Below are 16,500 nucleotides of genomic sequence, written 5' to 3'. Positions count from 1 at the left end.
GGTCTGTCATCATAGGACAAGGGGAAATGTGTTCAAACTAAAAGAGAGGAGGTTTAGATTGGATATAAAGCAGAAGGTTTTTTTTACAATAAAGGTACTAAGGCACTGGAACAGGTTGCCCAGAGAGGCGGTGGGTACCCTGTCCCTGGAGACACTCCAGGTCAGGCTGGACGGGGCTCTGAGCAACCTGACTGAGCTGTAGGTGTCCCTGTTCATGGCAGGGAATTGGACTAGATGGCCTTTAAGGTTCCCTTCCAACTCAAATGATTCTGTGATTATATTTTGTTGCAACATACTTTTCCAAAATATACGTGTACGATTCACAGACTCTTTTTATTTCTCTTAATCGCATGCACAGCTTCAGAGTGAGAAACAGGAATGAAATAAGACACTAAATGCATCACTTTCGCACAGCTGAGAAAATCATGACACGTAGTTATATTTATGCCATTCTGATAGTAAATCTGCTTACTGAGCTCAGAATTCACCTTGGGAGATTAAGAGACCTTGAGTCTAGAGAAATTGTTGCTGAGAAGTTCTGCACCTCCCTTCTTAATAACTGTTTAGTAATTGCAGAAGCAAAAATTCATTCAACTGCAGAATAAACACCTAAATTATGTAGAAAAAAAAACATCTCTAGTCAATGTTTTTAAACTGACCTCTTTAAGAAAATTGGGCTAAGTTGCGAGAGCCACAAAACAGACAAAAGGAACTAGTGCTAGGAAACTTCAAATGTTGTACCTTGTTAAATACCATGTAACTATGAGGTAGAGAAGTCATGAATTAAGGAAACATAACATTTTCTCTGATAAATAGTTTTTGTTAACACATTGCAAAAGAACTGTCAAGAAATCCAAACTCACTCCACATTTGGTCACACTGAATTTATTTCTGGAGTAGTCATCTGACCTCTTACCTGCACAGATGGTTCTTTTGCAGCATCTGATTGCTTGCTCACCTTCCAAGCCTTGTCTGTGTTATCTGACTGTGACGCATTTGACTCAACCCATTCAACTGAAGAATCCTAAATATAAAGTTTAATGCCAAGAATTATAACACCTTAACATACATTAATAAAATTTATAACACTTACCAAATGTACTGCTAATCAAACTTGATGCTGGTTGCTAAGTACTACTAATGTAATATTGTTTATTATCTTAAATATTTGATAATAAAAATGTAGTTTCGATAGACCCACAAGGAAATTGTTCCTTCACAATCAAAACACACTGCTAGAATTCATGAGCACATTGCAGTACATAACACCAGATCCCACTGGCTGCTGACTCACAGCATAATGCTGCTAAAGTTAAAACTGTCAAAATAAAAAAATAAAAAAAATGTTTTCATTGCATTGCAAAAGCAAAATAATAAAAAAGTTTATGTTCATTACTACATTTTACACTAGAAAAGTAAACCAATAACAGTACAATCTAAAGCACTTTACATACTATGCTCTCCCATTTTCATATCCAACTTCCTATCATTTGCAAACCATGCACTGCGATTTCGCACTTGAACTAAACAGTATTTTATTGAAAAGAATTTCTTTGCTATTTATCTGAACCTGTCATGGCAATAAGAGACTCTGGACCAAAGGAATCAGGCTTGTGCTTTATTGTGGGACTCACTGATGTGATTTTAGTTTTGATGACTCCCACAGGAAATGTGGAACATTTGTGGTTACTTCCCACACTTAAAGCATAGTTCACCTCTATCTGTCACTACAAAATAGACCTCATCATACTGCATGTTTATTCACTCAGTAGAAGAGATTCTCTCAAAAGAGAAGTTACACTGCTACCTGACTTGCACCAAAACACTGGGAGGATGTTTTGCACGTCATGGCCAGAAAGCAGCAGGTTAATACAGTCTCTGCACTGCTTTGCCAGAGTGCCTCTGAGTGAGAAGGCATCTGTCAAGAGAATCAAACTCACTGGTCTGAGCCTTCCTCTGGACTAGCATACAGCTCCCCACTGAATATCCACGGGAAAAGCTATCAGTAATTCATGCTTGAAATTTAAGTCAAGCATTTGCAATTTTAGACACATTGTTCCACCTTATACCAGTAACTTCAGAAAAGTTATGAATTTTTCCACTCTATCCCAATAGTCCCCAAATATCAAGATTTTTTTGCTGAAAAACCGTAAATCCTTATTTCTTAATTGAATATTATAAAATTCAGACACACTCAGATAACAGCAACTTCTAAACTGACTAAATATTTGGCATATAAAAGAGACTTGGTACATTAGAGACACACTTTGCCACAGTTTTTCCCAACAGAAAGAGCGAGTCTTAGTGTTACTAACCATGTGTACCCAAGTACCCGTAAAATGTTGCAGGTTTTTAAAATGCCACTTAAGCTCTTTTAAGTTTCTTACTTACCGAAGAACTATCATCAACGTCATCTTTTTTTTCAGATTTCTGTTTTTTATTTTTCTTCTTCTCTTTCTTAGATTTTTTTGAATGTTTATCCTTTTTCTTTTTTTTCTTCACAGAATGTTCCTACAAGAAAATGTTTGTAAATGAGATTCAGTAAACCCAACTGGCCACACACAGGAAAAACAATCATAGCCTACATACCAAACTACATTGCAAAAAGTAAAACACACACAGCAGGACGTAGATGCATTTTATTTCTACTACCTTCTCTCTTCATCTCATGGGTAGGGAGGAGCATGCTATGCCTCACATCCATAACCAATCCCGACCCCTATCCACAGTATCCTTTTCACTGGAACTAAGGCACTACACTGGACATAGATCATCTGCGCTATCCTTATTTCAGTCAAATCTGTTCCCTTGGGCAACACTGCATTAACGCATGTGTCATTTGTTGATATATCACAAGGGTTTCTAAAATAATACATAGGGATGTGGTATTTGAATTCGGTATTGGGAGATTTTTTAGACCACCTTAGGGCCCTCAAACCTTCCTGTATACATGGACACACTATAAAACTACAAACACAACTCATTGATTTCCAGTTGCATCACCTCCTCCAGTTGTTCCACACGCTCGTTCACATCAGGAAGCATCCACGTGTCTTCACCTCGCAGATGCTTTTGCAGCTTGCGCCTCTCCTCCTTCTCATAATCAATTTTGGCCTAAGACAAATAGAGAAGAAAAATAACCAAATGGAGTTCAGTAGCATTAGTTACAGACGCTTTTGTAAGCCACACTGACACAGTCATACACAATTTTAAGAACAGTACTTAGAGCTTTTCCTTTTAGAGGACAGCAGTAAAAATACTTTAGGATTATTACATGTTAAATGGGAAAGCCAGTCAAAAAAAATTATGCAGCCTGCTTCCTCAAGCTACAGTTCTGCAGCTCCTCTAGCACTGATCCCAACCTATCATCCTCAGTAAACAAGGCAAAGACAGTCACCTTCCTTTCTTCACTCTGCGAAGTCTTCTTTCTTACAGCCTTCACAAACAGCACACTAAGTGATACAGTGGACTTCTCATTTTCTATTTCAAAACATTCTCTGGGCAATTACTCCATTGCCAAGCACAGCTCAATATCTATTAATTTTAAAAGTAAGCTGTAAGCAAGCCTTCTCAACTTCAGAAATTCCTCAGCCAGGTGCAAAATTTGGAGCTGCAGAAGCATCTGCTTTCAGGAAGCAATGGGTATATAAGGATTGGCATACTGAGCTGCAGAAGGTTCTTCCCTTTCTGGTTATGGAGAGAAAACTAGAAATATTTTTAGTCCTATTTCTGAAGAGTTAATAATCACCACAGTTTCAACTCCTGACAAGGATTTCTATAAACTATGTAAATAAAACAGCGACCTTTCCAGACAATGAAGTTTTCTGTGATACATTCAACAGAAGCATGGCTTTCAGTTCCCTCAAACTGAATTTGCCATTATGAAAACTCTTTATCCCAAAATGCAATCATCACATCCGATTAAGCAGGAGAAGTTATTTTACATTATTACAACTCCACTTCTGCAACGTTTTTCTACTGTGTGAGATAAACCATGCATCTTCTACTAAACTTATAGTTAAAACTAATGGCAGAATTTGGTTTTCACCCTGAAGCAGTTTTACTAGAAAGTGTTCTCGATAATTAACCAAATGACTGCATACAAAGAGTGACAGCATTACTTATTTGGAACTGGCTGCCTCCTTTTGCGCATTACAAAAGTAAAAAATTACTCCTCATCCCTTTTCTGTCTCCTCTATCAGCTTCATTCCCGAGCAACACTCACTTTTCTCCTGTATTTACTTCTGCCCCTTTCCCCCCACCAAGAACTCATCACTGCTTCATAAAGACATGAAATTTTCCATTACTTCTTCACATTTGCTGGGTTTTTTTTTATGTTTTATGGTATATGTGTGATTTAAACTGTTCTCTGTAATAGAAAGTATATTTTAAATGAAATTATTATTTCCCTCATGATGGAAAATTTACAAATAGACATTGAGCTAAATTAAGTTAACATTATAAACAAGGTACAAAGGAAACTTTTCTACTTGATTAGATCTACAAATAAAAAGGCAGGTATTTAGGCAAATGAGATGCATGATTCCTATAAAAGTGGTTGATCACAGTTTTGGTCTAAGCACACAAACACATGTTCAGAAGACAGAATGACTTGAAATCGTTGTTAAGATGCAAACCACTGTCCCCTGAATACTGGATGCAGTAGGATGAGTGTGTAGCAGCAATACCATCAGTCTTAAAAACTGAGACACCCAAAAGCACTGGAAAATAGAAATAAAAGAAGATAAAGATGCCTAGAGATTCAGAAAGACTATTTGTAATTTTTCCACTTAAAACCAAAGTATAAGATACTGCCAAAGCATTCCACCACCTCTGCAGTTCTAATCATTGCAACAATAATCCAGCACTTGTAAGGAAACACTGAACTGCACTTCACCAGGAAAACCTGCTGGTTCCACGTCTTGTTTGGAGCTCAAACACAGTGCAGTACACTCAATGATGCTGTTATAACCTAAAATATTTTTAAAGTGCATTTTCAAAGTAAATTGGAAATGTAAAATAATAATAAATGCAGAGGTCTAAATCAAAAGCATCAAGCACAGTGCTCCCACTAACAACAGACTGCGTATCTAAAATCAAACTTTGCCAGAAATCTAAAGTAGAAAGTAAATACACAAATTCTTGTTTGTGCCATTAATCTGTTTCCAAGCACCATTATTTTATTCACATTGTTCCAAGAACACATCTTATTCACCTGAAATACTCAGTGAGCTCCCATTTACTTGCAAATATTTTTTTAATCAATGTATTGCTAGCAAGAGAATCTTGGAATCTATCAGTCATCCCTAGCAGTTTCTACACCAGCAATAAGCAAATCACATCCGCCTTAGAAACCGAGTGAAACTCATCAATGTCCATAAAAAAACAAGTCACAGAAGAGTAACGAGGAAATTAAAAACTGTCGTGACACTGTAAAGATTCAGGGACTAAATCAAGATTGAATTATTGCCAGATTTTACAAAAAAAGAAAGAAAGAAAGAAACTGTGGAAAAGTGCACAGCCCTGCGCTTACCAAAACACCCATCAAATTATTTTCTTTTTCTAAACTTGCAAACTGAAACACTAGTGTCATGAACGATCGCATTCATCAAAACAAGATGCTATTTCTGGAGCTTGATAACAATTTGCATGTCAACACTTAATTATTTCATTACTGATCATTATCCATAAGCATTACCAGCTGCTAGGGTTTTATCAATGCAGTTGGGAGGGCAGATTACACAAATAGAAGATATTTATCCAAAATTTAAAAGAGAAATCTCAATCGATGGGTTTGGAAATATTTGGATTCTTCAAAAGAAGTACAATAAAGCCATAACCAGCAAAAATGTAAGAGTAATTAAAGTCAGCAAGATACAACTTCTATTCAGCTCCTTTTAAAGTAAAAGGTAAAGAATACAATTCTATTTCTACAACTGTTTCAAAACTCATATTATGACCTTGATTTTTGAGGATGTGGAATTTCCAAAAGGAAAAGGGTAAGTGAAACCCAGTTTTTTCTTGTGAGCTCAGTGATTTTGGTAGAATTACTTCAGGAAAATACAGTAAAGGTTCCCTCAGACACTTTGCTGTCCTAGCTATTAAGAAACAGATGTCATACGGAACCGCTGAAAGGTTTCCCCTTTCTCATAGCCCCAGCTTCATTCTCTACCAAACAAAAGACAGGCAAACAATTTTCAGTATTTTATAACTACAGGCTCCTAAAGATGAGTCAGTTCAATATCTCATCTTTTTCAGAATCAAAAACTGAAGTAAGTACACACAATCATCTCTTTTTGGTTAACCCTATGTCCAGGAGACCGGTCGTGAGTGCTGTCCCCCAGGGGTCTGCCTTGGCACTGGTGCTCTTCAACATCTTTATCAATGACACAGTGGGATCGAGTGCATCCTCAGCAAGTTTGCAGACAACACGAAGCTGAGTGGTGCAGCTGACACAACAGAAGGAAGGGATGCCATCCAGAGGGACCTGGACAGGCTTGAAAAGTGGGCCTACATGAACCTAATGAGGTTCAACAAGGTCAAGTGCAAAGTATTGAACTCAGTCAGCACCAGCCCTGCTATGTCACGGCCACATTACAAGGGGCAGCCACCAGCTCCAGGAACCACACTGGAGTTGTCACAGCCATGTCACAAGAGTAGAACACCAGTGGTGGCTGTTTTCCAGCGGGAGCCTGGTGTCACAGCAGCCCAGAATCTTGACGAGAAGACAGTGCCAGCCAGAGATCACTGCCAAGTACCCAAGTAAGCAAGGGCTGTGGTGGGCAGGAGCAGCCCATGGGGATGGATGGCAGCTGCTCCTCCCTTGGTGCTCCTCCCTTGCCTTACAGCCAGACACAGGGACAGAAACACAGCAGGACGATGAGAGGCTCCTGTCCTCACCCTGGTTTATCTCCCATCAAGAAGGCAATGCTCTGCAGGACAGATAAGTCAACCCTAGTTCTACATGACACAGAAAGCTTCCCAAGATCCCCCTGACCATAGCCCAAGGTTTCTCCCTGGTTTGCTGAGACCTGGCCCCATAGCAGGTACAGCATTGGACCTATGGATTGCAGAGGCCATGTCAACCAGGGATTGCTGACACAAGCTCCCTCATACAGCTATAAATAAGGCTGGCAGATGAGCAACCCGGTGAGCAGGGCCACGCAGGGGAGGGCAGCACAGGGAAGACAGGCAGGCAGCTGCTTCTTTGTTGCTTCCTCTCTGCCTCGGAGACGGACATCTCAACACAAACGGAACCACTCAACCAAACATGCCTGAGGTCTGCCACCCAAAATGGTGTCCGTACTCTACAAGAAAGTTAAGTCAGCCCCAACTGTAGCTGGTCTTGCTCCTGCTGGACCCTGGAACATCCCCAAGATCCCCCTGCCTGTATCCCAAACTTTTTCCCTTGTTTGCTGAGTCCTGGCCCCACAGCAGGTGCAGGCACCAGACCTATTGAATGTAGTGGCCATGTCAACATGGCGTTGCTGACACAGGCAGCCCCAAATGGACGTGGAAACAGTTTTCAGATGAGAAACATGGTGAGCAGGGCCCTGCAGAGGAGGACAGCACAGACTGCTGCTTCTTTGATGCTTCTCTGCCTTGCAGATGGACATCTGGACACAAACAGAACCAGACCACTGCAGCCTCCACCAACCAGCCACTGCCTGCACCTGGACAAGGCACCAACCTAAGCATGAGGAAACCACACGCGCCGCTCTGTACCGCACTGTGGTCCTACAGGCAGCCTGAGGATCCGCACAGTATGGACAGAGGGAGCTCCCTCAGCACCTCCCATCTACATACCTCACCACGGACCTACACACAGCTGGACGTTCTCCACAGACATAGGCAGCTGCACTCCACTCACCCTGGCTGTGTTTGAAAGCTATCACGGAATTAAAAAAAAAAAATTAAATGTTCAGAATAAACCTTCTGATTCATAAACTCTTGGCTGCTTCTTCCACCTCAAGATATGTATACTGTGAACATTTGAGGAGGTTTCCTCCTTGTCATCATCTCCTCATATTTATGCATCTCTGTATATGCACATCAGTGCAATATCTATTGGCACATGTAATATTTCTATATGCAAGCCTAACTCTGAGAGCTGTACAGTGGTGCCTGGGTAGAGGGCTCTGGGGCGGGGTGCTGCAGGGCTCCCAGTGAGGCCAGACGGGAAACCACCTCTTTCATACTATCCCAAGAGCAAAGAAGAAACTTTAAAAACTTACATTACTGCTCTTCTAGGCGCCATTCCTGCAACTCTTTCTAAATATATTAAAATCCCATATTTCAGTTGGAAAGGACCTACAAACATCACTGAGTCCAACTCACAATCCCACACCAAGATAACAATACATGCCGCTCTGAATAATGGGACATTTTTAGGCCAGAGATATATGTAGACCAGTAGTTAAAGGCACGGAGCATCCCCTGCCACATAAACAACACTTAAGTAGCATTCAAGGATTTTGAGGCACCTAACACAGCTATGTACCTAAGCAGACATCAGAACAGCTCTAATACTTCAGCCTTATTTCTGAGACCAGAACGCTAGAACACACAAACATAGCACAGTAATACCCTTCCCTACCTTCATGGCTGTCACAAAATATCCATAACAGACCTCATTTATCAATACAGATGCTAATGCCATGAAGTTTCACTTTCAAGGCACTCCTGATGGACTTAAAAGAGTGTAAAATCTCCAAACAGGCACTAAAGCACAGCGACTTCCCCCATCTCACAGAGCAGCTTAAGGTCTCAGCCCTAGTTGCACCCAGACGGATTTGGGGCCCCAGCCCACCCAAAGTCACCTGCTTCAACAACTCAGTTTTATTTATTTGAGGGAATGGCCTGAAGTTTCACCAGGGAAGATTCAGGTTGAATGTTAGGAAATACTTATTCTCTGAGAGAGAAGTCAGGTTCAGGAAGAAGCTGCCCAGGGAGGTGGTGGAGTCACTGACCCTGGAGGTGTTCAAGAAACATTTAGATGTTGTACTGCAGGACATGGTTTAGTGGGAAATATTGGTGATTGGTGGACGGTTGGACAGGATGATCCTAGAGGTCTTTTCCAACCTTGGTGATTCTATGATTCTAAGCTCTCATTGTTGCCTGCAAAAATAGATGCCGGTACTTCTTTAAGATTTCTATCTAGGAATAAAATGTAATCATGACATTTTAAAAACATTCTGAATAATACAATTGTTTATTGTTCAAACTGAAGAAAAAAAAAAACAGACTTAGTAAAGACTGCTTGCTAGGACTGGCTCAAGTTCTGTCAAAACCACCTTTGCCTGTTCCCTCTACATCTTCTTTATGAAAAAAACGCTTTCATCACCAGCTTCAGCCTATTCACAATGGGAGTAGCACTGGTGTCACTGTCATATTGTTCCAGTACTGCAACCAAACTGCCTTTCCCAGCTTCACCATGTATCCCTGAAATGAGACCTACCTAAACATGATGACAAGTTAAATACAAATTCATCGGTTTTTCCATAGATTGCAGCATATTTAAAACACGATCTAGTGACCACAAAGATGCTGCAGAATTGTTTAATGCTACACCTCGTATTTAAAGTTAACACTATTTTAAAGATATGAGCAAAAGAAGTAAAGTCCTCTGAAGAGTAAGTTATGCCAAAATTTTTAAACAACATCCTCGCAGTATACCTCTACTTCATGTTACGCCGCTGATGCTAGCAGAAGCAAAGAAAAAAAAGAGAAAAATGATTATTTGAGAAGCTACACAAACAAAGCTGGACACTGTGCAATGTTTCTACAAATAGAACAAATCTCTTGCTGTACAAGTGAGAAGAGGTAAAACAGGATAATGGTGTCCCACAGAAGTTTCACTTTCTTCCAGTTAAGAAAATTTTTTGAATAGCCAAGAGTTTGAATTGATCAAGACAGCACTCCTAACAAGAATTCAAATAGAGTAGAAAGTGCAAAAAAAAAATCTTTTGCAGGATATGTCATTACTTAGTTAAAGGATATTCCCTTCAACTGCTTGTAAGAAGAAGGGAACATGCAGGGTAGAATTGTTCCACATTTTGATGTCACTGAACGGAAATCCTGTTGCCTAGGAACAGTTCCCTAGCTATGCAAGAAGCACCCACGTAAAACATTACCTAAATTCTGCTATCTTCTCACTTTGAAAAGTGAGAAAAGACATCACTACTGTGTAAGCAACAGGATATTCAGGCCGTTTTCCCATTACCTTTGTTCTAGAAATATCTTGGCTGCCTTCCTTCTCTCACAAGCCCACCCTCACAACCTACTATTATTTCTGTACCTTATCCTCCTCCTACACATCCACGTAGTCACTCCTCAAGCTTCATACCAAACCACGTTACCTAACCAGCATGTGATTCCCAGTGCCACCATTCACTCTGCCTTTGAGTTACAAGAACCAGCAGCTTCCTGCACATGCAGTGATCATTGCACACAGGCAAGCTCTGAGTGTGTCAGGATAAGGACAGCTCTGTGGGTCACAGCAACTCCATGAAAGTTGTGAAAGAGCGGCTGCTGCATCTCATCTTACACAAGAGCAGGGGCTAAACCAGAAGCTAGCATGTGGATTCTACAAGTCAGGCTGCCTCACTTCTGAGATGTCACTCGCCTCATGATGGAAGTGCTACAGTGGTGCAACATGGGCTCCCCAAAAAAGACAGGCCGGGAATGCAAGGATGTAAGTTGTCCTGTAAAAGGAAGGGTTGAGAGAATCATAGAATTATAGAACAGAATCATTAAGGTTGGAAAAGACCACTAAGATCATCTAGTCCAACCATCAACCCATCCCCCACCATGCCCACTAAACCACGTCCCTCAGTGCTTCATGTACACATTTCTTGAATACCTTCAGGGACGGAGACTCCACCACCTCCCTGGGCAGCCTGTGCCAATACCTCGCCACTCTTTCTGAGAACAAATTTTTCCTGATATCCAACCTGAACCTCCCCTGGTGCAACTTAAGGCCATTCCCTCTTGTCCTATCACTGCTACACGCGAGAAGAGGCCAACCCCCACCTCACCACAGCCTCCTTCCAGGCAGTTGTAGAGAGCGATGAAGTCTCCCCTGAGCCTCCTCCACACTGAACAATCCCAGTTCCCTCAGACGCTGCCCATAAGACTTGTGCTCCAGACCCTTCACAGCTCTATTGCCCTTCTCCAGACACGTTCCAGGAACTTGACGTCTTTCTTGCAGTGAGGGGCCCAAAACCAAACATAGAACTCAAGGTGCAGCCTCACCAGAGCTGAGCACAGAGGGACAGTCACCTCCCTGCTCCTCCTGGCTGCACTATTGCTGATACAAGCCAGGATGCCGTTGGCCTTCTTGGCCACTTGGGCACACTGCTGGCTCATGGCTGTCAGCTAACAGCCCCAGATCCTGTTTCTCTAAAACTGCTTGGCCTAGAGCTGAGACGGCTCAGGGGGTATCTAAGGAGTGTGTGCGAACACCTAAAGCGAAATTCAAAGAAGACAGAAGCAGGCACTTTTCAGCGACTGAAAAACAGACGCACATAATAAGCGAAATCGCAGACAGAGATGCCCGCTCTGTGCCGCCCCGTGTCGCGGCACTCCCCTCGGGCTGTCCCAGCGCACCCACCGCGGGCGGAGGCCTCGGGCAGGGCCGCGCTCGGAGCGCACGCCGCGGCCGCCCCAGCCCGGGTGAGCACGGCAGGCTCCCGGGTTCGGGAAAGGCCGGGCCGCGCCGGGCCGCCCACCTGCGCCAGCAGCGCTTCCCGCTCCCGCCGCCGCTGCTCCCGGCGTGCCTCCAGGCTCCGCTCGCTCTCCCATCCGGACGCCATTGCTAACCCCGGCGGAACGCGGCGGCCGCACGGCAGCGCTGCCGTACCGAGAGGCAGCGGCTGTCGCGAACGGCGTCCCGGGCAACGGCGGGCGGGGCGGCCTGGGCTGGGCTCCGCCCGGCAGCGCCGAGTGCAGCGCCCGACCCCAGACCTCCGTGGCTCCCCGCAGCCCGGAACGCAGCCAGCTTTGCTCTGCCGTGCGCGGGTGTCTGGGACCGCTGAGGGGCGGCCGTGGCCCGGGCCCGCATAAGAGCATGGGCAGCGGCTCTCCTTGCTCCGGCACGCGAGTATTCACACGCACGTTCCACAGCCAGCCGGGGACAGAGGCTGTGGCGGCTGCCCCTGAGACACGCCGTTTCCCGCACACCCGTGGCCTCCACTGCCCGCCCAGGCCTGCACTTTGCCAGTGCCCATCCCAAGGGCCCGGGTTCAGCAGCACATTTGGGTCCTCAGTCCTTCCAGCGCCCAGCTCTGGTTAGCCAGTCCTGCCACCATTAGGTTGTCCATCTTGAGATGGTTTCCCCAATTCCGACACTCAGCTATCCATCTTATGGCATTTTCCTCAGCTCTGTCATCCAGCCATCAATCTTGTGACAGTTTCCCCAACTTGAGGGATAAGGAGGACATGTACAGGCAATGGAAGCAAGGATGTGTTGCCTGGGAAGAATACAGAGATGCTGTCCAGACGTGCAGAGATGCGATCAGGAAAGCCGAGGCTCAGATGCACTTGGCAAGGGATGTTAAAAACAACAAGGGGTTCTACATATACGTTGATCAGAAGAGACAGACCAAGGAGAGTGTATCCTCTCTGATAAAATTAGAAAACTGGCTACAACAGGCATAGGGAAGGCTGAAGTACTCGGTGAGCTCTTTGCCTCAGTCTCCACTGACAGCCAGGATTCTTGTGTCTCACATCCCTGAGCCTCACATCCCTGGACCTCTAGGTGGGGACTGAGTGAGCAAAATCTCTCCCAGTGTAAGAGCAGAGGAAGTCTGAGACCATCTTATCAGACTGAATGCGTACAAGTCTATGGGGCCTGATGACATGCATCCTAGGGTTCTGAAGGAACTGCCTGATATGGTTGCCAAGTTGCTCTCCATTATATTTGAAAAGTTGTAGCTGTCAGGTGAAGCCCCCAGGGACCAGAAAAAGGGAAACATCACTTCCATTTATAAGAAAGGGCAGAAGGAGGAGCTGGGGAACTACAGGCTGGTGAGCCTCACATCTGTTCCTGGGAAGGCATGGAACAGATCCTCCTAGAAGATATGTTAAGGCACATGGGAGATGAGCAGGTGATCTGAGACTTCTCTAAGGGCAGATCATGCATGACCAATCTGGTCGCCTTTTATGATGGAGTGACTGCTTCGGTGGACAAAGGAAGGGCAACGGATATCATCTACCTGGACTTGTGCAAGGCCTTTGACATGGTCCTGCACCACATTCTTATCTCTAAGTTGGAGTGATATAGTTTCAAAGGTTGGACTGTTCAATGGATAAGGAGTTGGTTGCATGGTCACAGCCAGAAGATGGTGCTCAATGGCTGTATGACCAGGTGAACAGCGGTCATGAGTGGTGTCCCCCAGCAGTCTGTCTTGGTACCAGTAGTCTTTAACATCTCTATCGATGACATAGACAGTGGGATCAAGTGAACCCTCAGAGAGTTTACAGACAGCACCAAGCTGAGTGGTGCAGTTGACACTACAGAAGGAAGGGATGCCATCCAGAGGGACTGGGACAGGCTAGAAAAGTGGGCCTACATGAACCTAATGAGGATCGACAAAGCCAAGTGCAGGGTGTTGCAGCTGGATCAAGGCAATCCTAGAGCTGTATGCAGACTGTGAGAAGAACTCATTGAGAGCAGTGCTGCAGAGAAGGACTTGTGGGTCCTGGTAGATGAAAAACTGGATGTGAGCCAGCAGTACACACTTGCAGCCCAGAAAGCTGACAATATCCTGGGCTGCATCAAAGGAGGGGTGGCCAGCAGCATGAGGGAGGTGGTTGTCTCCCTTTACCCTGCCTTTGTAAGGCCACATCTAGAGTACTGCATCCAAGTCTGGGGCCTTCAGCTCAGAAAAGATGTGAAGTTTTTGGAGTGGGTCCAGAGGAGGGCCACAAAGATGATCACAGGGCTGGAGCACCTCTCCTACAATGATAGGCTGAGGGAGCGGGGCTTGTTCAGCCTGGAGAAGAGAAGGCTCCGGGAAGACCTCACTGCAGCCTTCCAGTACTTAAAGGGAGTTTATAAGCAGGAGGAAAATCAACTTTTTACAGGTGTAGTTATTGATAGGACAAGGGGAACTGATTTTAAAATAAAAGAGGGGAAATTTAGATTAGATATTGGGGAAATTTTTCACTGACATGGTGGTGAGGTGCTGGAACAGGCTGCCCAGAGAAGCTCATTCCCAGGAGGTGTTCAAGGCCAGGTAGGACGGAGCCCTGGGCAACCTTATCTACTACCTGATTTAGTGCTCAGCAGCACTGCTTGCAGCAGGGGGATTGGAACTAGGTGATCTTTGAGGTCCTTTCCAACCCAAACCTTTCTATGATTCTATGATTCTCTGGCCCAACATCTGGAAGACTTCACAGTATGCCTAGTAAAGGTCACAGCAAATAGCGCATCATGGCACATGTCACTTAATGCTTACACCACTTGACTCACAGGACCACAAATACAGAGTATGGTAAGGAAATACAGAACAGCAGACTGAATTTTGATCTTCATGGTGGGCCAAAGTAACCTTACGTCAGCCCCAGTTTGCTCATCTGCACCAAGATTAACAAGAGGAAACTGTGGCCTAATGTTCTTGCATGCTCCTGAGCTACACGTTGCCACAAAACCTCTGCACAAGGACCTTCAGACTCTGTGTCTGCCTTTTGCAGGTGATTCAGCACCTTTGGGCTGAATTTTGGCTTCTATAACTGGCCAGTCAGCACCTGCTTGAGCGTACCTGGATGCAAGAAGGAAATTAGAAAAATGCATTAAAAATTAAAAAATGTTAAAAGGCACTCACAAATTGGTGTTGACCAACAGTATTTGACAGGACTTCTATATTTCAGGTGAAGCAAATATTCATCCAAAACATAATTTACTTGGGATGAGATCAGAGCATTAATATGTGTGACACCAGACACGTTCACAGTTGCCAAGTAATGACATTATTTAGGTAAAGGTCTGAGGAAAGTGTTCTGGTAATTTGTTAGCTATTTGCATTGGACAATATGTTTCCAAAGTGATAACAGTAATTTAATCATCATCTGCATGGTGGTATTAAATGTGGAAATCACATTTGCATCTTTTTGCTGCATTTGATTTATTCTATGACAGCTAACAACATCTCAAGAAAAAAACTGTCATAGATCACCACTAGGTAGGGAATGATAACTGATAAAGCTTCATAAGCAGTTTGGCAAAGCAGTGCAAGAGCCCCCTTTGGGGAGCCACATACAGAGGAAACAGATGGATACAAAAGATGTTCCAGCAGGGCTGAAAAATGCCATGCATGCTCAGTCCATAGCTATCTGCAGCAAAGCACACTGATTGAAAGAGAAGAAGGTAGCAAAGCACCTGTTTGGCTCAGTAAGGAAAGCCTGTTCTCTGATCTTGATGTGCTCTTTTTACTGACAAACTGGTTTGCGTTTACCTCTGGCTCCAGGCAGCCAGCAGAGGAGGTCAGATGGGTGCTCCCTAATTCACTCCAGGCAGTCAGGCATATTTGTTTAATAGATTTATATTGAACCTAGATGGTGAATTGACAGCCTGTGAGTTGATCTGACTGCTTTTGACTGAATCAGTTCAGGAGGTACTTGGAAGAGATACCTGCAAAAGAAAGCCTGGGAGCTGTGACAGAAGCTGGTTTTGCAACAGCTGTGGACAATTTTTTCCTCCAGCAGCAACAGGAGAACATGGAGTGTTTTCTACAGCAGGAAGGTACAAAGAAAACTCCAAGCAGTGTCTGACCTTTTGCACTATTGGGTGCTATTCTTGATATCCGTAATCCTCCACCTCATTAATTAGACAGTACTGTAAGTTTTCATTTAAATCCAAGTTTCAAATACTTCTGATTTTAGAAGAGACACTATGATACAAATGCACTCTGGAATCTCAAAATCTGAAGGAACTATTAAAGCTAGAAAAGTATTTCATAAATGTGATCATTCTGCTGTTTTTTTTTTTTTTGGTTGTTGTTTTTTGTTTGTTTGTTTGTTTTTTGTTTTTTTTTTGAGAGCTGACTTTAATTCTGAGGTCAGACGTTAGGGAAGGGTTGACATACTTTAATCTTATTTCATCTCCTTGTCTAAGAAAAGGATTTTTTCAGAGGAAGCAAGCAAAAAAATGAAACTTTAGTCTCATTTTGTTGAAGATATTACTATGTCTGAGTAATTCTAATGTGCTCAGAAATCTTCAGTGAACCCTGAGGACCCTGATATACTACTTTTAATGGTCAGCAGGGCACCTCTGCTCAGTCATCTCATTCCCGCTGCCAAAATTAACCACACTAGTGAAACAATAATGCTTCAGAGATACTGATCCTTGCTGAACTCCTACAGGGAGGTGTTGACCTTGCAGAGAAAATTATTATTTCCCATTTAATGGCACATTTTATGCTTTCCCTCAAAGAAGCTGATGACTCTCCGGCTGACCTGTGTTATAAACCTTCACACTGCAACCTTTACTACTTGCCTTCA

General features: G+C 43.6%; 1 protein-coding gene across 2 annotated transcripts in view; it reads right to left on the bottom strand.

Moving 5' to 3' along the window:
• CWF19L2 (CWF19 like 2, cell cycle control (S. pombe)) overlaps positions 1-11,886 on the bottom strand; it is a 67,958-nt gene extending 56,072 nt beyond the window's left edge. For both annotated transcript variants that reach the window (XM_021380534.1, XM_021380543.1), the window contains exons 1-4: positions 11,730-11,886; positions 3,004-3,114; positions 2,392-2,511; positions 917-1,024 (exon numbers count right to left, since the gene is read on the bottom strand). In XM_021380534.1, coding sequence (XP_021236209.1) covers positions 917-1,024; positions 2,392-2,511; positions 3,004-3,114; positions 11,730-11,813 — 423 coding nt within the window. In that variant the 5' untranslated portion in view covers positions 11,814-11,886. The remainder of the gene's footprint in view (positions 1-916; positions 1,025-2,391; positions 2,512-3,003; positions 3,115-11,729) is intronic.

This window comes from Numida meleagris, chromosome 1 (assembly GCF_002078875.1).
Source record: "Numida meleagris isolate 19003 breed g44 Domestic line chromosome 1, NumMel1.0, whole genome shotgun sequence".
In the NCBI taxonomy this organism is placed as follows: domain Eukaryota; kingdom Metazoa; phylum Chordata; class Aves; order Galliformes; family Numididae; genus Numida; species Numida meleagris.
Note: the sequence above shows the minus strand (reverse complement) of the source record. Positions and strands in the feature narration are given on the sequence as shown.